This window comes from Anomaloglossus baeobatrachus, chromosome 1 (genome assembly GCF_048569485.1).
Source record: "Anomaloglossus baeobatrachus isolate aAnoBae1 chromosome 1, aAnoBae1.hap1, whole genome shotgun sequence".
NCBI classification, from domain to species: domain Eukaryota; kingdom Metazoa; phylum Chordata; class Amphibia; order Anura; family Aromobatidae; genus Anomaloglossus; species Anomaloglossus baeobatrachus.
Window position 1 is genome coordinate 952177762 of NC_134353.1, and position 26508 is coordinate 952204269.

The 26508-nt window shown below is 46.7% G+C and overlaps 1 protein-coding gene across 1 annotated transcript in view; it reads left to right on the top strand.

Annotated features, from left to right (window-relative positions):
- Positions 1 to 25834, top strand: part of LOC142257063 (uncharacterized) — a 63664-nt gene extending 37830 nt beyond the window's left edge. Inside the window, exons 6-11 of the mRNA XM_075329122.1 lie at positions 8065 to 8133; positions 8579 to 8755; positions 8838 to 8961; positions 9043 to 9107; positions 9309 to 9411; positions 23547 to 25834. Of these exons, the coding sequence (XP_075185237.1) occupies positions 8065 to 8133; positions 8579 to 8755; positions 8838 to 8961; positions 9043 to 9107; positions 9309 to 9411; positions 23547 to 24772 (1764 nt within the window). The 3' untranslated portion in view covers positions 24773 to 25834. The remainder of the gene's footprint in view (positions 1 to 8064; positions 8134 to 8578; positions 8756 to 8837; positions 8962 to 9042; positions 9108 to 9308; positions 9412 to 23546) is intronic.
- The last annotated feature ends 674 nt before the right edge of the window (positions 25835 to 26508 follow it).

Consider the following 26508-nt stretch of genomic DNA (forward strand, 5'->3'; position numbering starts at 1 on the left):
GGATTGGTAAATTTACTTACCAAAGAAACATTTACATTCTTTGACCGATTTTAATATAAAAACAGATTTCCTAAGACAAAATCCAAACACCTGGCCTCAAAATAATGACTTCCGAGAAGGATTGAAAATTGTCAAAACATTATAAGTAAATTTTAAAATAAAAAATGTCATTAGACATCAGTATTACTTGTTTTTTGTTATATTTCTACTTTAAACTCAAAAATATACCAAAAAAACACAACATTTATCACTTTGTAACTCTGTTTGACTCTAGCTGTTGTAACTCAGTTTGACTTAAAATAACAACAATTATGTATAAAATATAAATTTTGAAGAACAACATTAGCTTTCTTTTGAGATATTAAGCGTGTTTTTATTATTTACCGTTCTGGAGTTATGGCTCCATATGTCAGCTTTTTGGCCAAAAATTTGGATTTTTTCAAACTTTGAGCGACAAGCGGCACGAGTTAACGTCGTTTGATCGAGCTCAAATTTTGGCTATCTCAATATCTGGAAAGGGGAATCGTTTTGTGGGGTCCAGACGGACAAAATTCCGATATCGATTTTTTTGCGGTCACTCTAGTGTACATGTTTGATGTGTATTAATATGGGGAAGTCGGCAGCAGCTTCACTCACCTCCCCCGCTTGTCTCCCATCCATCTCCTCTTGCGCATGTGGCTGTGCCGCGCTTATTAGTGGCCATGGCTAACAGACATAGCCGCACACAGTGCAGACTGACACTGCCATATATCACAGGAAAAACTGGAGACATACAGCAATGGGGGCACATACAGCTCTGAAGTGGCATACAGCACTGGGGTGGGGGGACATACAGCTCTTGGGGTGTACAGCACTGGGGTGGGGGAGATACAGCTCTTGTGGGTATACAGCTCTAGGGTGGTATACCGCACTAGGGTGGGGGGACGTACAGCGCTGGGGGTTACAGCACACTGGAGTGGGAGACCTCTGGTGGGTATACAGTACTGGGGTTGGTGGACAGACAGTTCTGGGGTGGTATACAGCACTACGGTGGGGGTATACAACACTGGGTTGGTAGGGACAAACAGTTCTGGGAATATACAGCTTTGGGGTGGTGGGGACAAACAGTTCTGGGGGTATGCAGCTCTGGGGTGGTGGGGACAGATAGTACTGGGGGTATACAGCACTGGGGTGCATGGGACAGATAGTACTGGGGGTATACAGCACAGGGTGGGGAGGATGACATACAGCTCGACGTTATGTTGATGCTTCAGCTCCTCTGTGGGTTAAACCTAGAATGTATGGGCTCCTTCCATGTTAGTGGGCGTGACCAGCTTCATTACAAATTAAGTCATACCTGTAAGGAGCCCGTACATTCTAGCATCTACCTTCATCTGTGGGATGAGAGCACAGTGCATGCTGCGTGCTGTGCTAGCTCCGCCCACAGACAAATTTAGACACTGCACGCAGCAGTGAAAGCTCCGTGCAGGAGAGACGTTAAGAGCCAGCAAACCAAGAAAGTGCGGCTGCCAGCATGAGTAGTGAGGTCACCAAAACTCGGCCCGGTGGCCGCAGCATACATCACCACCCTTGCTGACAGCCAGGCGCTGATGCCGACCCTGGCCGCCGGGGATACTCAGAGTGCTGCATCAGTCGGCATTACAGCGCCCCCCCCTTGACACTGCACCCGGGGCAGATGCCCCGCTAGCCCCCCCCAGATACGCCTCTGTTTTATGTCACCTAGGCCTCTCAAAGTCACCTCAAATGTGATGTGGTACCTAAAAAAATGATTATGTAAATTTTGTTGTAAAAATGAGAAATTGCTGATGAACTTTGACCCCTTCTAACTTCCTAACGAAAAAAAAAATTGTTTCGAAAATTGCGCTGATGTAAAGTAGACAAGTGGGAAATGTTATTTAGTAACTATTTTGCGTGACATAATTCTCGGATTTATGGGCATAAATTTTCAAAGTTTGAAAATTGCGAAATTTTTAAAATTTTGCCAAAATTTCCGAACTTTTCACAAATAAACGCAAAAAATATCGGCCTAAATTTACCAATATCATGAAGTACAATATGTCACAAAAAAAAATGTCAGAATCGCCCGGATCCATTGAAGCGTTCCAGAGTTATAACCTTATAAAGTGAAACTGGTCAAAATTGCAAAAAATGGCCGGGTCATCAAGGAGAAAACAGGCAGGGGGTGAAGGGGTTAAGATGCTCATGAGAAGATCATACTGTTACCCCTATATAGGTCACTAGTGCGACCGCACTGAGGATACGGAGTACAATTGTGGTCTCCGGTGTATAAGAACAGAACTCAACCAGAGCGGCTGCAGAGAAGAGCGACCAAGGCTATTACAGGAATGGGGGGTGCAGAAGACTGGTTATTAAACTGGGGGTGTTCAGTCTGGAAAAATGAAGGCTTTTGTATGGGGTAATCTTATTACAATGTACAAATATGAGGGGACAGTACAGAGCTATCTCTAATGATCATTTTACACACAGGCTGCAACAGGGACATAATCACAGATGCAGATTCTTTACTGTAAGAGCAGTGACACTAGGGAAGTCTCTGCCACATGATGGTGTAATGGTTGATTCACTACTAACATTGAAGAGAGGTCTGGATGACTTTCTTGTCTTGAAAAATGTAATATTACTGGTTATGTGCAGTAGATTCAGTGATTGCCGTATGTGGAATCAGGAAGGAATTATTCCCCCTTATTTGGCACTTACTGTCTGTCCCATGGGTTTTTTGTTTTTTTTTCCCTTCCTCTGAGTCAACATGGTAGGTTAGGTCATGGGTTGAACTTGATGGACTTAACTCTACCTTCAACCTTAAAGGGAACCTGTCACCCGATTTGGCGACTGTAAGCTGCGGAAATCACTACTGAGCTCTTATATACAGCATTCCAGAATACTGTATATAAGTGCCCAGGCCGCGCTGTATAATATAAAAAAAACACTTTTATAATACTCAACTTAGGGGGCGGTCTGGTCCAATGGGTGTCGCTGCTCTCCGGTCCAGCACCTCCTCTTTCCGGTGCGGCGCCTCCTGTCTGCGGTGATCGCTGTCCTCCTTCTTCTGAGGGCCATGTGCATGACGTGTCCTACATCACTAGCCGGCATTGAAGTCCTGTTGAGAGCAGATCAAAGTATTGTAGTGCGCATGCATGACCGGTTTTAACCTTTCCTCGTGCCTGCGCATTAGAGTACTTTGAACTGCTGTCACTAGGGCAGATGAAAGTGTGCCTGTGAAGGACCGCAGTGTCAGCCTGTGTGGATGATGCAGACACATCATCCACACTGGGCTGGGTAGAAGGAGGATGGAGATCGCAGCAGAGACGAAGCAGAGACGAAGCACCGGACCAGAGAGCAGCGACAGCCATCAAACCGGACCACCCTCTAAGTGAGTATTATAAGTGTATTTTTTACGTTATACAGCGCAACCTGGGTTCTTATATACTACATTTCATAATCTTTTATATAAGAGCCCACTGGTGGTGATAATCTAAATTTGGTGATAGGTTCCCTTTAAACACTATGAAATTATAAACTTGACGGCTGCGCACGCGCGGCTCCGCTCCTGTAAAGGACTTAATTAGATTGTGGTTGAGTAGACAACCTCTCCCCTCTGATCTGTGGCTCTTGGACTTGTCCTCCCCCTACAGTTTGTGTGTGGTGGTTTAGGCGGGATGTTGTGAGGAGAGGAGCAGCTGCCTGTGGTAAAGTCTGACATGACGGGGAGTCTGGGATTATGGGACGGTTCAGATCAGTAGAGACAGAACACGGCGCCGGTACTGGCGCATCGACAACAGGACCGTGTGAGAGGAAGGGCCGCAAAGCGAAACAAACGGAGTGCGGGGGGCACCAGTGACCGCTCAGCATAGGAAGCGGGACCCCACCTGCCCCAGAAACAGACGGAAAGCTCAGCCTCAAAGAAAAGGAGAACAGATCAAAGTCAGCTCAGCTACATCGAGACAAGTAGAATTAGCGACTTTCTCCTCCTCATCGCTGCAGTGCTGTGAATGTGGTGCTCCTCTGTGCAGAGTGCAGCGCCTGCTCCGTTAGTGAGTTATAGCGGCGCTGGCTCCGTTGGTGCGTTGTACCAGCTCCGTTAGTGTGTGTTGTAGCTGTGCGGCCCGGTTAGCAGTGTAGAGCAGCGCAGTCTGTAGAGATTGTTATTTCTCTCGGGGTTGTGCTTTTTTTCACCATAGCTGGAGCGCAGTCTATGTCACCAGCCCCCGCCGTCCTTCCTTCTATTATTACTCTTACCATTATACCGACTTAATTGCAAAATCGCCTGTCTTTCAATAAAGCCGGTGTGTGGTTTCTGCCTCGTCTCCTGTATTGGACCCCGGCCCAGTGGTGTCTCACTGGTGCAGCGAGCAGTGTCCACTAGAAAGAGGGTGCCGCCGTCCTCCACTGAGGGATCCTGAAGTGTGCGTGACCCTGTGCGGGGGGCGCGTCTCTCGCCTCCTCAGAGTCTGCCTCCATTTTCCCATCCTCATATTCGAAAGCTGCTGTACAGGAATCTCACCACATCGCGGACTTATTAACAAAAGATTTACTCATAGTCACCAGTCTCATGGCATTCAGCATCTTCTCCTCACTAGAATGCCCTCTCCCCTATTAGCTCCCACTATGGGTGCAACAGCAGAACCCACACTTCACATGGAGGAGAGAGAGCGACAGACCCCGCACTACACATGGAGGAGAGAGAGCGACAGACCCCGCACTACACATGGGGGAGAGAGAGCAACCGACTCCTCACTACACATGGAGGAGAGAGAGAGAGCGACAGACCCCGCACTACACATGGAGGAGAGAGAGCGACAGACCCCGCACTACACATGGGGGAGAGAGAGCAACCGACTCCGCACTACACATGGAGGAGAGAGAGAGAGCGACAGACCCCCCCACTGCACATGGGGGGAGAAAGCGACAGACCCTGCAAACGCCCGAGCGGCACAGCCAGCCCTGGGGGACGCCGGAGCGGCACAGCCAGCCCTGGGGGACGCCGGAGCGGCACAGCCAGCCCTGGGGGAATTTGGGGGGCACAAAGAGCACTTGGGACGGCACAAACTAGGAGTACAGACAGACCTGGTGGATGATGGGGGCACAGAGACCGCGCTGAGGGAGATAGGGGGCACAGACAGACCTGGGGGAGGCCGGAGGCAGTTAAACCACTGGGGGAGGCTGCGGGCACAGACAGACCTGGGGGAGGCTGCGGGCACAGAGAGCGCTGCCGCCGGCGGGGACAGAGAGCGCTTCGGGCACAGTAGGACCTGGGAGATGATGCGGTAGTCGCTCCTCTTCTGTTGAACTGGAGCCAAACTCTCACCCACCCCGCCTACAAAGTGCGTCCTCACGCTAGCCAGTGCCAGCGTGGGAACATAGTCGGGCGTACATAGAAATCATGGGGCCCCATAGAAAAAGTCTGAATGGGGCCCCCTCATTAAAAAAAGTACAATAAAATATAATAAACAGTATATACAGTACGTTGCTGGGGGGAACATACAAGTTACTTTGGGGTACATACAAGTTACTAGGGGCCAGTGGGGAGCATGCAAGTTATTGGGCATGCAAATTTTGAATTAACCCCTTCATCCCCGGCCACTAAAGGTGGTGTCACACATAGTGACAACAACGCCGCTGCTAAGTCGCCATTTTCTGTGACGTAGCAGCGACCATCGCTGTGTGTCACATCCAGCAACAACCTGGCCCCTGCTGTGAGGTCGCTGCTCGTTGCTGAATGTCCTGCTTCATTTTTTGCTCGTCGCTCTCCCGCTGTGAAGCACGCATCGCTGTGTGTGACAGCGAGAGAGCGACGAACTGAAGCGACCAGGGAGCCGGCTTCTGGCAGACTGCAGTAAGCTGTAACCAAGGTAAACATCGGCTAACCAAGGGAAGCCCTTTCCTTGGTTACCCGATATTTACATTAGTTACTAGCACCGCCGCTCTCACGTTGCCAGTGCCGGCTCCCTGCTCCCTGCACTCCTAGCCAGAGTACACATCGATTTAATTACCCGATGTGTACTCCAGCTACGTGAGCAGGGAGCCGGCACTGGCAGCGTGAGAGCACACCGCTTAGCGCTGGCTCCCTGCTCCCGGAGCCGGAGAACACATCGGGTAATTAACCCGATGTGTACCCAGGCTAGGAGAGCAGGGAGCCAGCGCTAAGCGTGTGCGCTGGTAACCAAGGTAAATATCGGGTAATGGTTACCCGATATTTACCTTAGTTACCAAGTGCAGCATGGCTTCCACAGCAACGCGTGTCGTTATGATCGCTGCTGCGTCTGCTGTGTTTGACAGCTAAGCAGCGATCATGACAGCGACTTACTAGGTCGCTGTTGCGTCACAGAAAATGGTGACGTAACAGCGACGTCATTGTCGCTGTCGCTATGTGTGAACCCAGCTTTAGTGTCTGTAGGAGCCAGAAATGTTAATGGTTGGTAGGGGATCAAATACTTAGGGTATGTGCGCACTCTGCGTTCTGTCAAGTGCAGAAAACAATGCACCCTCTGGCAGACTGGATAACTATAAACACTGCGTTTGACAAAAAAATGCATCCAAAGCGCATGTATTTTGGATGCATTTTGAATGCCTTTTGGATGCATTTTTGACAGTGCAGTCCCACTCGGCTCTGCTACATCCCCATAGAGCATGGCTGGCAGTGAGACCGAGCCGCGCGATCAGAATGAACTCGGATGAACTTCACCTGATTTCATTGTCATCGCTCGGCTCTGTCTGTGTGCTGCGGCCTGATTTGCGGTCACCGGTGAAGGACTCACTGGTGACCGCAAATCCCCTGAGTGACTGAAGTCAGCCGCGGGATTAGCGGTGCCGTCACTCAGGTTATCCACGGCCAGCTGGAGTCCTCCACTCGAGACCGCAAATCACCTAAGTGAGGGCACCGCTGATCGCGATGCCATTAACTCCTTATTACCCCAATTGCCACTGTGCCAGAGCAATTCGGGATGAGCCGCGTAGAGTCCTTGGATTGTCACATCTAATGGATGCGGCAATTTCGAGCGGCTGCTTGCTGATATTTTTAGGTTGGGGGGCTCCCCATAACGTGGGGCTTCCCATCCTGAGAATACCAGCCTTCAGCTGTGTGGCTTTATCTTGGCTGGTATCAAAATTGGGGGGACCGCACACTTTTTTTGTTTTAATAATTTTTTTTTACTACACTAAATAGACTTGCCCACCGGAAGCTGGGATTGGTTGCAGTGAGACAGCTGTCACTCAGCGTGGGGGTTTGTCTGAATGTAACCAATCATAGGTGCCGGTGGGCAGGGGAAGTAGTGAATACGAGATGGATTAATGAGCGGCCGGCATTTTCAAAAGCAGGAGAAGCCGTCAGAGCAGTGTGACAGCCGTGCAGCGCTGCTCCGGTGATCGGTGAGTATGAGGGGGGGGAGAGACCGACACCGACCGAAAGACCTGCATTCTGTTTGTCAAAAAAGCATGCAGAACGCAGCAAAAATGCAGTGCAAGTGCAGTTTGGTTGCGTTTTGACACGGCTCATTGATTTCAATGGGTGGAAAATGCAACCAAAACGCACAAAAGAAGTGACATGCTGCTTTTTTAAACGCATCGATTTTGTGAAATATTTGGCATCCAAAAAGCTGCCTAAAAATGCAACGTTCGCATGGGATTTGCTGACTTCTCATAGACTTTGCTGGGGAAGCACAACGCATGCATTTTTGACAATGACACGCTGCATTTTTAAACCCAGCCAAAACGCCGGGAAAAATGCAACGTGCGCACACCCTTATTTCGCTCTGGAAAATGCAAAAAATTTTATATAATTTTTACAATGGGATTTTCTGGATTTTATTTTGGATATCCTATCTCTCAATGGTAAAATTACCCACCCTTAACATTATAGATCAGCAAGAGGGTCAAATACTTATTTCCCCCACTGTATTTCCCCTTATTGTCTTCAGTTGTTTTTTGTATTTTTTTTTTTCCCTTTTAGTTGATTTCCTTATCATCTCATCCTCTATATAATAAAGGATCAATCTTCTGTTGTTTTTCTTTTCATTTTTCCTGATTGACCCAAAAATGATGATTAAGGACAAAGATAACATTATGGAGAAGATATTACACCTGAGTCTGGATATAATCTTCCATCTTACTGGAGAGGTGAGAGGCTCTGATGTCATCACATTACATCATTATGGGAATAACAGAGGATATGACCGGGGAGGTGAGAGGCTCTGATGTCATCACATTACATCATTATGGGAATAACAGAGGATATGACCGGGGAGGTGAGAGGCTCTGATGTCATCACATTACATCATTATGGGAATAACAGAGGATATGACCGGGGAGGTGAGAGGCTCTGATGTCATCACATTACATCATTATGGGAATAACAGAGGATATGATCGGGGAGGTGAGAGGCTCTGATGTCATCACATTACATCATTATCTATGGGAATAACAGAGGATATGACCAGGGAGGTGAGAGGTTCTGATGTCATCACATTACATCATTATCTATGGGAATAACAGAGGATATGAGCGGGGAAGTGATGGACTCTGTAAATGTCTGTAGGGATATTATCAATGTCTCCACACTCAGGATTACGCAGTAGTGAAGACCTCTAGTGATCGCTGTCAGGCCCCTGTGTCTGAAAGACGGGGAGGAACCCTGAGCCCAATCCCGGGGCCTCCACCTCACCCCTGGATACATGAGGACATCAGTGACCAGAAGATCCTGGAACTCACCAACAAGATGCTGGAGCTGGTGACTGGAGAGGTGACACTGCTGGGAATACTGGGACATTATACAGGGCTGCACTGGAGGATTCTAGGTGATGACGGTATCATTGTGTTGTCAGGTTCCTATAAGGTGTCAGGACGTCACTGTCTATTTCTCCATGGAGGAGTGGGAGTATCTAGAAGGACACAAGGAGCGGTACAAGGAGGTGATGATGGAGGAGCCCCAGCCCCGCACATCACCAGGTAATAGACAGGACTGAATACACCCGGCCTATAATTATCTGTATGTAATAATGATGTCCGTCCTGTCTGTGTCTCCTGCAGGTCTCTCCAGTACGAGGATGACCCCAGAGAGATGTCCCGCTCCTCCTCCTCCACAGGATCCTCAGGTAGATGGAGATCTCCCCTATGAGGTGTAGACGGCTGTGACCTCCTTATGTTCAGTCTTGTTTTCTCCTCCAGTTTTAGATGTTTTATACTTGTGTAATGAGAGCGGTGGAGACGGCAGGATCACAGCTGACCACAGACCTCACATGTCCGGATCTTATCTCCATTATTCTCGGGGACTTTTACAATATTTTGTTTTGCAGCTTTTGGATCTGGATAAAGATCTGAGCAATATTAATTCTCCAGAGAGAAATGTGAGGGGCGATCAGCGGAGTAACGAGGGGATTCCTACAGATCACCGCCCCGGTGAGTACAGACCACCCAATAACACACACAAGTCACACATTCCCATTTTCCGCTCTTTGCTGTGTCAGTTTCTCCAGCGGTATATTAACCCTTCATGTAAAATACACATGAAATGTGAATGAATCTGTGATCCCGGTGCAGGTGATAACACGGGATGTACAGTTATGTTATAGAGGAGAAATACAGCTGGACATGAATTCTGCCGATGTGAGCGAGGACGAGCTCCAGCTCTTTCCTATTATCCGCTGTCAGGGCTGATGAGGGGTTTCTCCAGTTTAGGGACTAAGAATCCATTATTTCCTATTACACTCATGTCAGTGTGTGACAGATACAGAACATGGAGACATAAACTCACTTGTTTATTTTCACAAGGTAAACTAATATAACTGCACAAAATTTAGAAATAAACATTTCTGATATGCAAAAACAAAACCTCAAAAAATTAGTGACCAATATAGCCCCCTTTCTTTATGATGACACTCAACAGCCGACCATCCATAGATTCTGTAATTTGCTTGATCTGTTTACGATCAACATTGCGTGCAGCAGCCACCACAACCTAGACACCGTTCCAAGAGGTGTACGGTTTTCCCTCCCTGTCGATCTTAGGGGTACTTTGCACGCTGCGACATCGCTAGCCGATGCTAGCAATGCTGAGCGCGATAGTCCCCGCCCCGTCGCACATGCGATATCTTGTGATAGCTGCCGTAGCGAACATTATCGCTACGGCAGCTTCACACGCACTTACCTGCCCTGCGACGTCGCTCTGGCCGGCGACCCACCCCCTTCCTAAGGGAACGGGTCATGCAGCGTCACAGCGACGTCACACGGCAGGCGGCCAATAGAAGCGGAGGGGCGGAGATGAGCGGGACGTAAACATTCCGCCCACCTCCTTCCTTCCGCATTGCCGATGGAGGCAGGTAAGGAGATGTTCCTCGCTCCTGCGGCTTCACACACAGCGATGTGTGCTGCCGCAGGAACAAGGAACAACATCGTATCTCCTATTGGTGCGACATTATGAAAATGACCAACGCTACACAGATCACCGATTTACGACGCTTTTGCGATCGTTTATCGGCGCATCTAGGCTTTACACGTTGCAACGTTGCAACGTCGTTACCGGCGCAGGATGTGCGTCACTTTCGACTTGACCCCGACGATATCGCAGTAGCGATGTCGCAGCGTGCAAAGTACCTCTTACATTTTATCAGGGACCACAGGTTTTCTATGGGGTTCATATCAGGTGAACAAGGGGGCCATGTCATTATTTTTTCATCTTTTAGACCAGGGGTGTGGAACCTTTGACCTTTTCTGCGGCCCCCGGGCACATTCCAGAGACCCCAGTACTCAGGTGGCAGCTGCGTCTTGCTGCTGGCCCTTTAGATCCTGTGAGGCTTACGTCCTCACGCTAGCCAATGCTAGCGTGATGACATACTTTCTGGGTGGAGTAGGCGCTCGATTCGCTCTCGTTCCAGAAGAGGAGCTGTGTCTTGCTAAATTCTCCTAAAAAAGGGGCTGAAAGCCCGTACTTACGAAGCGCTCACTGATATCCTAATCAGGCACGAATACTAAGATTCTTTATAGCAAGATATTATTTATTTTAATAGCACATGAATAATCAATGGTACATAGGCATTAGAACCAAAAGAAAAACTCCTAAAATAGATTTTTATTAGTATTCAATATTAAAATCATTAACTATAAAAAGCTAAATTGCTTCTCAATGTCCACTCAGTATAGACCGGTCACGTGAGATGGGTGTGGAAAGTGGTAGAGACGATTTGTGGGATGAGTGATGATAATCTCTTAGTTATAGGTAAGCCAACTGTAGTAGTTGTAGTTTTACGGGGTAGTCGTCCTATTATTATAGGGATTTTAATATTGAATACTAATAAAAATCTATTTTAGAAGTTTTTCTTTTGTTTTTTTTTTGCTCTAATACTCCTGTCTTTATTGATTTTGGTTTACAATACATAGGCTTTAGCACTACTTTATAGTCATAGAATCTTATACAATAACAGAAATATGCATCAACATTACCGAATGTTGTAGCAATCCTTTCTCATCGGAAGGACTCGATTAGTGAGAAGGAAAACAACCTGGCCTTTGCATCACAGGAGAAGTGCGTCCACTTCAGCGTCCTGGAAATGTGACTAATCTCACTAAGCGAGCCCTGTATTTTATACACAATTTGTATGTCGTGTGCAAATGCAGTATTATAATTGTGACCAGCATGAGATTGCTGAGTCATGGTCATGTAACCTGACCACACGCGGTTATGGGCACCAGTAGCTTCCTGCACGTTTTGTTAGCCGACCACAGTTTCCTGGAGATATTGCAATGAGCCATGAATTTTACATGCCAGTTTCCTTACACATGTTTTTAGCTAACCACGAGTTTCCTGTAAGTTGAACTGTAAACGTTCCTTCCTCATAAGTGGTTTGTTCAAGATCTACTAACACGTATATTCTTCATCATGGTGAAATAGGTTCAACCAGAGGACACCTCTTTGATACTGAGTTTTGGATGGATCAAATAATGCCTGTGATCACTACCTTTTGATTAGGATTCCTATCTAACCACACTCATTCTTTCAGTCATATCACATTGGTATCACAATTGGTCCTTGATCCCAGGGATTATTTTCCATCATCAGTATTCCACTAGAGGAAGATCACTCAGAATACAACATACCATGACAAAGAGGCATCGTTTGCCACAAATTTTGATTTCTTGGTTTGTTTGGATAAATGTTGAATCACAAATATAATCACTTTCACTACTATGTATATTAAAACCAAAAGCAATATTATCTGAAAAGCTCCCTTGAATATCATGTATTTTGGCATTTGCTCGATATTCAGAGGAATCATTGCACATTAAATTTCCCAATATGTTACTACAAGTTTCACTATTCCCATTTATGAAGATATTGGCATAAGGCCATAACATATCATGAATTTTCCTTTTCACTAAGTTGGGTTTAAAAGTATCTACAGTATTTATAGCTGTCCCAAAACTTATTTTTATATTCTCTATAGGGATGAATGCCAGGTTAGTCAGTCCAGTCTTATTTCTTGGTACCCAATTTCCTCCCTTAAAAGCCAGATATTGTAAATTGGTGATTGTTCCACTCAAATTGCCTTGCCACCATGGAAGATTGATCCATCCCACTACAGGAATGGGTACTGTAGTATTCCATAGACGAACATTTCGAGTGTCTTTGTCAGCAAGATGATCAGAACAACTTTTCCACGTTATAAGTGACGCACATCCGGCATTGTAAGGTGCATTGCAGTGTGTGACAGGTACGTGCGATTGCGATTGAACGGTAAAACGTTCATCGCATACACATCGTACCTTTCTCTAGAATTGCACGTCAGATTGTTCATCGTACCCGGGGTAGCACACATCGCAGCATGTGACACCCCGGGAACGATGAACAGATCTCACCTGCCTCCTGTGGCTCCCGATCAGCAATGCGTAAGGAGGAGGTGGGCGGGATGTTTACGTCCCACTTCACTCCGCCCCTCCGCTTCTATTGGCCGGCTGCCGCGTGACATCCATGTGACGCCGAACGTCCCTTCCACTCCAGGAAGTGGACGTTCGCTGCCCACATCGCGGTTGTATGGAAGGTAAGTATGTGTGACGGGGGTTAATCGTTTGTGCGGCACGTTCAACAAATTGAACGTGCCTCACATACGATGGGGGCGTTGCAAATCGCATACGAAATCGTATGCGAAATTGCAACGTGTAAAGCAGGCTTTACTCATATGAGCAACCAGTTTTGTCAATTGATCTTTCACACTTTGCTCATCTTGTCCTTGTATCATTCATCGATATAAGGTGAGATCTGCATTTCTGATGGTAAATTGAATCCATCCAAATGCTCTGCTACCGTCCGGTGACAGATTGTGGGGCTATGTAGCCATTCTTGAGGTAACCTGGTAAAAGTATATTGTCTCCCTAACCAAGTGAATGCAAGTTGATCTTGAGCCTTCTCTTCTATAGGTATAGTAAAGAAATCATTTGCCAAATCAATTACTGCATACCAAGTTCCGGAGTGAGTCTGAATATTTTCCACAATTGTTATTGTATCCGGAACTGCAGCTGTCAAAGGAGGAGTATTCTTGTTTAACTCCCTATAATCAACTATCATGCGCCAGGAGCCATTACTCTTTTTAACTGGCCAGACAGGATTATTCCATGCGGTAGTAGTAGGGCGCATTACCCCAGTTTTTACCAATTCTTTAATGGTTTCTCCTATCTCTCTGTGATTTCCTGGTATTCGATATTGATTCATAGCTACCATTTTTGTAGTTGGAGGCACATGTACAGGGGGCATTTTGACCTTGCCCACCACCACCACCGGTCGCATTTCCTTATGACAAGATGTCATGAACAGGGGAGTCACTAGAAATCCCGCAGCTGTTCGCTGATTTGTCAAACACGACTACTCTCTAGCGCTCCCCTTGTCTGCAGGCCACTTTTGGTACTGCAGGACAATGCATAAAATGAGGCTGCTGAGCTAATAATGCCAAATATTGGAGGTCTCACAGCAAGGGTAAATGTATATATCACCGATTCCCGCTAATGGAATATATATATACCTCGGTAACCTTAATGATAGCACTCCAATAATTCTATGCAATAACAATTACGCTGCCACCACCCAGCTTTTCGGGATAGCTGGAAACCCGTTTCAGATAGCATAAGGCCCTTCTGGGTTTTGGATTCGTATATAAAGCATGAGGAAAGAAACTATTAAATTTTATATATTTAATCCGAAAATAGGCAGTGTTAAAAAAATATACAAGAATTTACAAAAGGGAACAATACAATTACAGTATAGACCGTTACATTAAAAATAAAAGGTATAAACGTGAAACTTACTAAGATCGTGCCATAGAAGTGACGTCCAAACTTAGGGAGTGGAGGGACTTCAAGAAAAGAAGATGTTATACTCAGCCAGCATCACCCTTACTGATGCCCTCCAGAAAGGAGGTAGTCTCTCTTATGCCTTAGGTAACCCCCCTTCTCTGTGACATCATTTTAGAGTCTCTTGTGGGTTGTGCTGAGATGGTCACACAGTTCCTTAGTTCTAGTTTTTTTTTCATATCTTTGCCCCTGGGCCACACAGGGGAAAGATATTAGCGTCATATTTTATATCTCGATTTTACATTTACATAGATACCAAACACAACGCATCTAGTACGATTTTACTGGCCAATACTAATTTGTCATGATACCGGTGATCTCCCCGTCAAGCGAAACAGTGCGCTGGGTTCAGCACGCCTCAGGGATTCTGACAATATGTTTTTCATTTTTCTAGCATTAACGTAGCGCTTAAAAACTGCTTTGGAAGTTTTTCCCAACAACAGCACAAAGGATTGTCTTTCTCTGCATTTTCTTTTCTGCAGTTCTACCATCACCCATAGTGATAAATACCTAAGCTTTCAGGCCGATCAGATAATCGTCATGACGATCTGTGGCTGATGGCAGAAAGGAGGGGGGTGTTGACCCTTCAACAGTTTTACATGACACCTCCCCCTTTTTGAGGTAGTATGGGAGATTGGTTTGCCGATCGTCTCCTAAGCCTACCTCGCTGGCATCCCCCTGCCGGGACAGCCCGTCAGCATTGCCATGCTCAACACCCTTCCTGTGTTGAATGGTAAAATCATACTGCTGTAGTGCCAAGCTCCACCGCAGTAGCTTACCATTGTCGCCGGCCACCCGCTGTAGCCAGCTGAGAGGGTTGTGATCTGTTACTGTGGTGAAGTTGCAGCCCTATAGGTATGGCTGCAGTTTCCGCAGGGCCCAAACTATAGCGAGGCACTCCTCCACAGTGGCGTAGGCCACTTCCCGGGATAAGAGCTTGCGGCTGAGAAACACCACCGGATGCTCTTCTCATTCCCCATTTACCTGGCTGAGTACTGCACCCAGGCCAAATGCACTGGCATCTGTCTGAACTATGAACCGTCGGGTGAAGTCTGGGGCTTGTAGGATTGGGGAATTGGCGAGGGCAGCTTTCAGTGCTCTGAAGGACCGTTCACAGGCATCTGTCCAGGTGACTACTTGCGGTAGCTTCTTTTTGGTGAGGTCCGTCAATGGCTTAGCAATGAACTTCCTATAGTACCCTGCTGTACCCAAGAAGGACATCACCTGCTTCTTTGACTTGGGGGTAGGCCAGGAGGTGATGGCATCAACTTTCCCTGTCTCTGGTTTCAGGGTCCCGCCACCCACTCTGTGTCCGAGGTACTGTACCTCCGTCATGCCAATCTGACACTTCCCTGGCTTTATAGTCAGACCAGCGCTTTGGATCCGCCTGAGCACCTGCTCCAGGTACCCCAGGTGTTCCTCCCAAGTGGGACTAAAGATGGCAATGTCATCCAGGTAAGCGACTAAAAACCCTCCTTGTCCCTCAAGCAGCTGGTCGACCAATCGCTGGAAAGTGGCAGGAGCATTTCTCATGCCAAAGGGCATGACGAGGGATTCGTACAGCCTGAATGGGGTGATGAAGGCGGACCTTTCTTGTGCTTCCTTGGACATAGGAATCTGCCAGTACCCTCGACTCAGGTCCATGATTGTCAGGTACCGGGCCCTGGCTAAGCAATCCGGTAGCTTATCGATGCGTGGCATTGGGTATGCATCGGGTGCTGTGATTGCATTTAGCCTCCTGTAGTCCACACAAAACCGGGTTGTCCGGTCCTTTTTTGGAACCAAAACTACAGGCGAGGCCCATGCACTTTTGGACCTCTGGATCACCCCCAGGACTAGCATTTCATCGATGTCCCTTTTTATATCCTGTTTTACCTCTAGGGAGACACGGTATGGGGGTTGACGGACAGGGGAATGACTCCCTGTGTCCACCTGGTGGGTGGCTAGGAATGTCTTCCCTGGGACATTCGTGAAGGTCATCAGGTAGGGCCGGAATACCTCCCGCAGCTGGGACCTTTGGTCCATGGATAGCTGTGGGTTGAATGCCACCTCCTCGATAGACCCTCCATCCCAAGCCGATGCGAGCAAGTCCACCAAGACTTCGATGTCGCCTTCCTCGGGAAGGCTACACACAGGAAGGGCGAGGGCTTCTCTTTCATGATGAGCTTTCATCATGTTGACATGGAAGACCTTTTGCCTCTTCCTGGCATGGTCGATGGTAACCACGTAGTTTACGTCATTGAGGCGCTGATGTACAAGGTATGGACCCTCCCAAGCCGCCTGAAGCTTGTTCTAGGTCATTGGGACTAGAACCCACACCTTCTGACCTATTTCGTACACCCGCTCTCGAGCATGTTGGTCGTACCATAGCTTCTGGCTGGCCTGGGCTTGCACCATATTCTCGTGCACCAGGCCATGTTATTGACTGCATTGTGTCACGGAGCCGAATGACATTCTCCATAACGGACACTTCTGGGGAGTTCAATTCCTCTTCCCAGGATTCCCTTACCAGACCAAGAGGCCCCGGACTTGTCTGCCATACAGGAGCTTGAAGGGGAAAAACCCCAAACCCCGTTGAGGCCTGTGGTACCTCTCTGTAGGCAAACAGCAGATGTGAGAGATACCGCTCCCAGTCGCGTCCATGTGACTCAACCAGCATCTTAAGCATCTGCTTAAGGGTACCATTAAATCGCTCACACAAACCATTGGTCTGTGGGTGATAGGCGCTTGATACCAGATGCTGCACCTGCATTTTCTTACAGAGAGCCTCCATTAGACCAGACATGAACGGAGTCCCCTGGTCGGTAAGCATCTCCCTCGGAAATCCTACTCGGGAGAATATGGCCAGGAGGGCATCTGCCACCTTATCGGCCCTAACTGAGGACAGAGCCACTGCCTCCGGATACCGGGTAGCAAAGTTTACCATAGTAAGGATGAAACGTTTTCTAGAGCTGCCGGGGACGGCCAGAGGCCCGACGATGTCCACAGCGACTCTCTGGAAAGGCTCTTCTATCACCGGCAAAGAGATCAGGGAAGCTTTGGGAGCAGGCCCTGACATTCCCACTCTTTGACATGTGATACAGGAACGGCAGTAATTGGCAACATCTGTCCCCATTTTGGGCCAATAGAAGTGGTGAGACAGCCGGGCCTTGGTTTTGCTGACCCCCAAGTGTCCGGCGAGTGGGATCTCATGGGCAATCTGCAGCAACTCACTCCTAAAGCGGTGAGACACCACCAACTGTCTTTCCTTCAGTCACTTCTGTTGGGGGTTACAGGGAACTGTCTCCCGGTATAACCTCCCCTGGTCCCAGAATACCCTCTCCTTATCGGTCTCGGAGGAGGGCTTCTCTGCGAGGTCCCTTAACGTCTCTAGACAGACATCAGTTTGTAGAGCCACCTGGAACTCTTGGCTAGAGGCAGCCAAAAGTGACGTTAAGGTTCCAAACTCACCGGGACCCTCTGGGACCTGCTCTGGGTCCGTAACCAGTTCCGTTATTTCTCTGGGTGAAGAGGTGTCAGAAGGCAAGGTTTCATTTGCGTTCTGGGCACTCTGACTGTGGGTGACAGCACCGAGGAAGGCTGTCTCCCCGGGGGATAACTCTTCCCCATCAGCCTGACCGGCTCTGGTACCCTAGGAGCAGTGCCACCGGCTGTGTCACTGTCCGCTGTGACACTGGTCAGCTGCATCTGACCACTTTCCTTGTGGTTATGGTACAAATAAAAATTCGGGACCCCCAGACCACCATGTGAATAACTATAAAATAAGGTAGACATACCAACCCTAGGTTTCTTTCCTGTCCAAATAAATCTGCTCACAACTGCCTGCAGGAGAGAGAGAAACCTCTTGGGGAACCTCAAGGGAAGACAGCGGAATAAATAAATAATTTTTGGTAGGAACATCATCTTAACCCCTTTAGCCCCAAGCCTATTTTCACCTTAAAGACCAGGCCATTTTATTGCAATTCTGACCAGTGTCACTTTGACAGGTTATAACTCTGGAACGCTTCAACTGATGCTGGCGATTCTAACATTGCTTTTTCGTGACATATTGTACTTCATGTCAGTGGTAAATTTAGGACGATATGTTTTGCGTTTATTTGTGAAAATTTGGAAATTTGGCGAAAATTTTGAAAATTTCGCAATTTTCAAATTTGAAATTTTATGCCCATAAATCTGTGAGATATGTCACACAAAATAGTTACTAAATAACATTTCCCACATGTCTGCTTTACACCAGCGCAATTTTCGAAACAAATTTTTTTTCCGTTAGGAAGTTAGAAGGGTTCAAAGTTCCTCAGCAATTTTTCATTTTTCCAACAAAATTTACAAAAATAATTTTTTAGGTACCACATCACATTTGGAGTGACTTTGAGAGACCTAGGCGACAGAAAATACCGAAAAGTGACCCCATTCTAAAATATGCACCCCTCACACTGCTCAAAACTACATCTAAGAAGTTTATTAACCCTTTAGGAGCTTTACAGCAACGAAAGCAATGTGGAATGAAAAAAATGAAAATTTTACACAAAAATGTTACTTTAGCCATAAAATTTAGCATTTTCACAAGGGTATCAGGAAAAAATGCACCATAAAATTAATTGTGCAATTTTCTCCTGAGTACACCGATATCTCATATGTGGGGGAAATCAATTGTTTGGGCGCACGGCAAGGCTCGGAAGAGAAGGAGCATCATTTGCATTTTTGAAAGCAAAATTGTCTGAAATAATTAGCGGATGCGATGTTGCGTTTGGAGACCCCCTGAGGTGCCTAAACAATGGAGCTCTCCCACAAGTGACCCCATTTTTGAAACTAGACCCCTGATGGAATTTATCTAGATGTTTATTGAGCACTTTGAACCTCTGGGGGTTTCACAAAAGTTAATAACTTTGTGCTGTGAAAATAAAATAAAAAAAAAAAAATGACCACGAAATTGTTACTTCAACCAGGTAGCTTTTTTTTCACAAGGGTATCAGGAAAAATTGCAACATAAAATGCATTGTGCATTTTCTCGTGAGTACACAGATACCTCATATGTGGTGGAAATCAAATGTTTCGGTGCACAGCAGGGCTCGGAAGGCAAGGAGCGTCATTTTACTTTTTCAAACGCAAAATTGTCTGGAATCGTTAGTGGATGCCATATTGTGTTTGGAGACCCCCTGAGGTGCCTAAACAATGGAGCTCCCCCACAAGTGACCCCATTTTGGAAACTAGACCCCTCATGGAATTTATCTAGATGTTTACTGAACACTTTGAACCCCTGGAGGCTTCACAAAAGTTTAGAATGTTCAGCCGTGAAAATATATATATATTTGTTTTACCAGGAAATTGTTATTTCAACCATGTAGCTTTTTTTTCCACAAGGGTATCAGGAAAAAATGCACCATAAAATGTATTGTGCAATTTCTCCTGAGTACACAGATACCTCATATGTGGTGGAAAGTAATTGTTTGGGCACACGGCGGGGCTCAGAAGAGAAGGTGCGTCATTTCTCAGCAAAATTGGTTGGAATTATTAGCGTACGCCATGTTGCCTTTGGAGACCCCCTGAGGTGCCTAAACAATAGAGCTCCCCCACAAGTGACCTCATTTTGGAAACTAGACCCCCCCATGGCATAAATCTAGATGGGTAATGAGCACTTTGAACCCTCATGTGCTTCATACATTGAGGCATAAAAACAAAAAAGTACTTTTTTTTTTCCACAAAAATGTTATTTTAGGCTCAATATTTTAATTTGTAGAGGGGTAACAGGATAAAATGGATAAAATTTGTTGGGCAATTTGTTAGTACGCTTATACCTCATATGTGGCAGAAAACCACTGTTTGGGCGCACGGCAGAGCTCCAGAGGGAAGGAGCCTCATTTGACTTTTTAAATGGAAAATTAGCTGGAATCGTTAGCCGCACCATGTTGCGTTTGGAGATCCCCCTGATGTGCCCAAACAGTGGAGCTCCCCCACATGTGACCCCATGTTGGAAACGAGACCCCCCCCCATACAAAGAAATATTAGTTTGGCGAAATGAAAAATACAAACGTCAGTAAAAAAAAATATATATATATATATGAGCGCCTGCAACTGACACTAAGGCAAGTGCCACATGTGAGAACTATGCGCAAATCTCGCATCGCATCACCCGACACAGCCGCACACTCCTGTCTGGAAGAGAGCGACCGTGCCGGATGATGCGATATGAGACTCGTGCATCGCTCTCACGTGTGGCACTGGGCTGACCCTTACAATATTCAGTAAAAAATACTGTAGTTGACGATTACTACAGTATAATTTTACTGGCCCTAAACTAAGTTTATTTGTACTTCTTACTTTACATAAAAAAAGAAATCAGAACGCACGCACGGATGTGCCGCAAAAAGGGGGGGGGACTAGGTGGGATGGAAAAAAAGATGGATGGAGGATGGAAGAGGGCGCGGCGGATGGAGGAGCGGCGGAGGATGGGTGAGGGCACAACGGATGCAGGAGCAGCAGAGGAAGGGGGGAGAGAGGGAAAGGGTGGAAGGGGAGTGGGAGGTGAGTTTGGGGATAGCTACCTTACAGAATGGATCTAGGCAGCAGGATTGCAGCAGATCTGGGAGGGGGAGAGGTAGGAGAGGGGGCACAGAATTAAGGGGATGGGAGAGAGCAGGCAGCAGATCAGGGAGGGGGCAGAGGCTGATGGGGGAGTGAGGTGGCAGATGCAGGGGCGCAGCAGCAGATGCAGGGGCGCAGCGGCAGATGGGGGGAGTGCTGTGGCTGATGGGGGGAGTGCTGTGGCTGATGGGGGAGTGCGGTGGCTGATGGGGAGAGTGCGGTGGCTGATGGGGAGAGTGCGGTGGCTGATGGGGAGAGTGCGGTGGCTGATGGGGAGAGTGCGGTGGCTGATGGGGAGAGTGCGGTGGCTGATGGGGAGAGTGCGGTGGCTGATGGGGAGAGTGCGGTGGCTGATGGGGAGAGTGCGGTGGCTGATGGGGAGAGTGCGGTGGCTGATGGGGAGAGTGCGGTGGCTGATGGGGAGAGTGCGGTGGCAGATGCAGGGGCGGTGCAGCGGCGGATACAAGGAGGCAGCAGAAAGAAAGCAGCGACGTCAGATGCAGGGGGGGGCACAGCGGCGTCAGATGCCCCCCTGCATGTGACGCTGCTGCTCTCCTCCCGCTGCACCACCCCCTGCATCTGACGCCGCTGCTCTCTTTCTGCTGAGTAGCGGCGTCACTTGCAGGAGCGCAGCGGGAGAGTAGCGAAGTCACATGCAGGGGCGAACCAGATGGAGGAGGGCAGGGGATGATCTGGGGCTGTGACTCACAGATGGGCACCCGCATGGATCGCTCTCCTCAGATTCCACGGAGGGAGAAGCTGAGGAGAACGATCTCCTATAACTCACCCGGTCCCAGATGCACGGTGCTTGGAGAGATCGGTCACAAGGCCGATCACTCCAATCAGAGCTGGGGGCGGGTGCAGCAAAGCTCACCCAGCTCCAGCCAATGGCCAGTGCTACAGCTGCACTGATTATGGCTGGATTTAAATGCTTCAGCCATTTTCAATGGCTGAAACATTACACTGGCTGTGATTGGCTGAGCGGCGTTCGTCAGCCAATCACAGCCTCCGTAGGTCCAGGAAGGAGACACCACCCCTCCTGAGGTCAGGTACAAGTCCTCTCCTTCCCGAATCTACAGTTTTTGAAAACCGATCGCGGTCACCGGGGGCTCTGGGGCCGCGATTTAGCCATGACTGAAAGATCCGTCCTTGGTCTTTAAGGCCCAGGGCACCATGACGGAGCTTTCCGTCCATGGTCGTGAAGGGGTTAAAGAAGTTGTCCAGTTACCAGAACTGATTTTTTTTTTTTTTCTTCTGATAAATCTTGCTAATATGTGCCTCTCAACACATCTATTATGTTTTTTCAGCAATATTACCTTTTATTGTGCTCTAGCAGCACATGCTCATTGCTGGCTCCAGCTCTGATGGGGTTAATCTCTCTTCTGACTTCCTGGGTTCAGTTCCTACAACTCCCATAATTCTTTGTGGTTCTAGGGCGGTGTCTAACACACCCATTGTGTCTAACACACCCTCTCCTCCACCCAAAGTCTCCTCCCTGCCTCTTCCCAGTGTGGATGCACTGAGAGCAATCACAATAGAGACAGCAGAAGCTCCCAGCTCTGCACAACCAGGGGAAGAAAGCGTCTATCTTCTGCTTGTTCTCATATAGTTCATAGTCTGTGTGTGTGTGTGTGTGTGTGTGTGTGTGTGTGTGTGTGTGTGTGTAAGCGGTGTGGGCTGGTAACCAAGGTAAATATGACCAGTAACCAAGCAAAGCGGTTTGCTTAGTTACCCGATATTTACCTTGGTTAGTAAGCGCAGCATCGTTTACACGGGTCACTGGTGAGATCTGCCTGATTGACAGCTCACGAACGACCATGTAGCTACGTACCAGTGATACTGACCAGGTCATATCGTGGTCGGAATCGCTGGTACGTCGTTTAGTGAGATGGTACCCTTAACCCCCTATATCGCCCGTCTTCTGAGCTCTCTCTTGGGTCCCTGCCGTCAATACAGCCTCTCCACCTCCCCCGGTTTGATAATTTGTCCTACCAGAAGGCCGTCCGTTTTAAAGCGCACACGAGGAGTGAGGATGAGGAGCTCAGCTATGCTGCCAGCGCCATCTTTATCACGCAGCCTGATGTCCCTCTGTCTCACGCGGGTCTCTCCAGCGACGCTGCTACAGGCTCCCTCTGAGCAGAAAACCTCTGCCACACTATACAGATTGCCAGGTGATTTGGTCGGGGGATTGCTGAGCGTCTTAATTCTCCCACATTGTGATTCTGGGCGAGGGGTGACTGAGCCCGAGAGAAGTCCGACTTACATAATCGGCGCCGAAACCGGAAGTCGTCCTTTTCTTTTTATAGAGTATTTAGACTGTCAGTTTTTTGGCCTCATAAAGTATAATTCCTCTTATATTCCTTATATAAGGCAGCCATGGACACTGTGCTTGTGGTGCCAGGTATGACATTCAGGATATAGTCAATATTATTAGCTAATTTTCTGTGTAATTTCTTTTTGGGATTGTGGTAGAGTCGTCTTGGTAATAAGACCATCACTATCTGGGCAGCACAACGATACTGCAGTCAGGGCCCTCAGTTTACCAGTGAAAACCAAGTTTAAAGGTTAAAGTTTAAAGGTTAAAATTTACGAATTCTGTTTTATTGTTTTGACAGAAGATTTTGGCATTATAAAGAATACATCTGAAGAACAATTCATTATCGTAGAAAAACCTTCAGCCCTTCACAACCAAGATCCGTCATGTGATGCTTCTAAACAATATCCTGATTCACAACAGAATGTTCAGCAAAATAAAAGCCACAAGAGGGGAGATCAACAACTAAGAGCTCACACAGGGGAGAAGCCATATTCATGCTCAGAATGTGAGAAATGTTTTACTTGGAAATCACAGCTTGTTTTACATCTAAAAACTCACACAGGGGAGAAGCCATTTTCTTGTTCAGAATGTGGGAAATGTTTTTCTCAGAAAGCATATCTTGATGTGCATCTAAAAATTCACACGGGGGAGAAGCCATTTTCATGTCCAGAATGTGGGAAATGTTTTATTCAGAAATCATATTTTAATTTGCATAGGAAATCTCACACGGGGGAGAAGCCATTTTCTTGTTCATATTGTGGGAAATGTTTTATTCAAAAAGCACAGCTTGATCGGCATATAAAAACTCACACGGGGGAGAAGCCATTTTCTTGTTCGTATTGTGGGAAATGTTTTATTCAAAAAGCACAGCTTGATCAGCATATAAAAACTCACACGGGGGAGAAGCCACTTTCATGTTCAGAATGTGGGAAAGGTTTTATTTTTAAATCGAAGCTTGATATGCATATAAAAACTCACACTGGGGAGAAGCCATTTTCATGTTCAGAATGTGGGAAAGGTTTTATTCGGAAATCACAGCTTGATCTGCATATAAAAACTCACACGGGGGAGAAGCCATTTTCTTGTTCAGAATGTGGGAAATGTTTTATTCAAAAAGCACTGCTTGATCGGCATATAAAATCTCACATAGGGGAGAAGCCATTTTCATGTTCAGAATGTGGGAAATGTTTTATTCAGAAATCATGCCTTGATCTGCATATAAAAACTCACACGGGGGAGAAACCATTTTCTTGTTCAGAATGTGGGAAAGATTTTATTCGGAAATCACACCTTGATCGTCATATAAAAACTCACACGGGGGAGAAGCCATTTTCTTGTTCAGAATGTGGGAAATGTTTTATTCGGAAATCACACCTTGATCGGCATATAAAAACTCATACAGGGGAGAAGCTATTTTCTTGTTCAGAATGTGGGAAATGTTTTATTCAGAAATCATGCCTTGATCGGCATATAAAAACTCACACGGGGGAGAAGCCATTTTCTAGTTTAGAATGTGGGAAATAGCTTCAAATGGATCCTGAAAACTCATCTCTTCAGAAATGCCTATAATCGACAATGACTTCACTGCTTCACCACCACCACCGTGCGGAGCTGCCGCCCAACCTACACTCAACTTACTGTCTCCTCCCCAAAATCCTATATAATGTAAGCCCGCAAGGGTAGGGTCCTCTTCCCTCTGTACTAGTCTGTCTACTGTAACTTGTATGTGTATTCTGCATGTAACCCCCTTCTCATGTACAGCACCATAGAATCAATAGTGCTCTATAAATAATAATAATGCTTCGCTGACATATCCCATTTTGTTACACATGAGAATTCACACAAAGTAGAGGACTTTTTTTTATTTACAATGTGGGAAGTTATAGCAGTAAATCAGATCTTGTCAGACATCAAATAATTCACACATGGGAGAAGCCATCTTTTTGTTCTGTATGTGGAAAGTGTTATCAGCCAAGATCACATCTGATTGCAGATGAAAAGCTCACACACAAAAAAAATATCCATAACATAAATCTTGTTAGACACGATAAAACTCGCACACAAGGAAGCAGACATTTTTTCGATTCTTTCAGTCAAATCCCCCAAAGGATGACATCTACTGGGAGTCTGTATGTTCTGCCCGTGTTTCCTCTGTCTAGCAGATACCCCCCCTATTACTAATCCAGTAGTTGAATTAAGAAAAAAAGGGCTGACCTCATGAGGTTCTCAGGTCAGTGCACGGATTCTCAAAAATGTGTGTTAGTGCAGTCACTGCTGTCCCAGCCAATGGGAACTTTTTGTTCATTGACTGTGACAGTGAGTATGGGAACGTCGAGGTACCCCCTTATTGGATTATGCTGGATAGGGATTTGCCTGGAAAATAAGTTGGTGAATGAGGGTGCCTCTTGTCTTTATTTCTTTATTAATTTTCTCTTTTGATGTCTTTCAGGTTAGCTTTTTGTAATTGTCGTGGGATCTTGCTATGGATTATATTTTGACATTTTGTTTTTAAAAATTGTAATTAATTGGTGAGCGAGGTTTGTAGTCGGAGGGGTGTTTGTACAAATAAAATGTATTTGTCTTGAATCAACGACTGGATCAGTAATGGAAGGTGTTTGATAGAGACCCACTCATTACTAATACTAGGGCTTGATGTCAGCTGACAATTCACGGCTGACATAAACCCCATTTATTAGCCCATTTGGCAGCGCCAGGATTGGCACATCTAATTGATGCACCATTTCTGGGACGGATGCGACATACGATTTTTAGGCTGTGGAGGGACCAATAACCATGGACTTCCCCAGCCTGAGAATACAAAACCACAGCTGTCTGCTTTACATTGACTGGTGATTTAATTTGGTAAGGAACCCACGTTTTTTATTTTAATTAATTATTTATTTATTTTATTAAAAAATTTTAAATAACAGCGTGGGATGCCCTTTATTTTGGATTACCAGCCAAAGTAGAGCTGCCAGCTGTGGTCTGCAGATTGCAGCTTTCAGCTTTACCTTAGCTGCCGAACAAAGATAAGGGGGACCTCATGTTTTTGGGGGGAAAATAATGAATTTAGAGCTGAACGTCCTTTAGTGCCACATGAAAGGCACTAATGGGTTAAACCTTACAAAATACAGGTGAGTGGGACATTATATATGTGCTACACATCTATTTATCTAGCTTATGACAGTATGTAAAACTCCATGTTAAAACGCATGTCACACGGAATCACATGGACGATAAATGGGAAAAAAGCACTCACG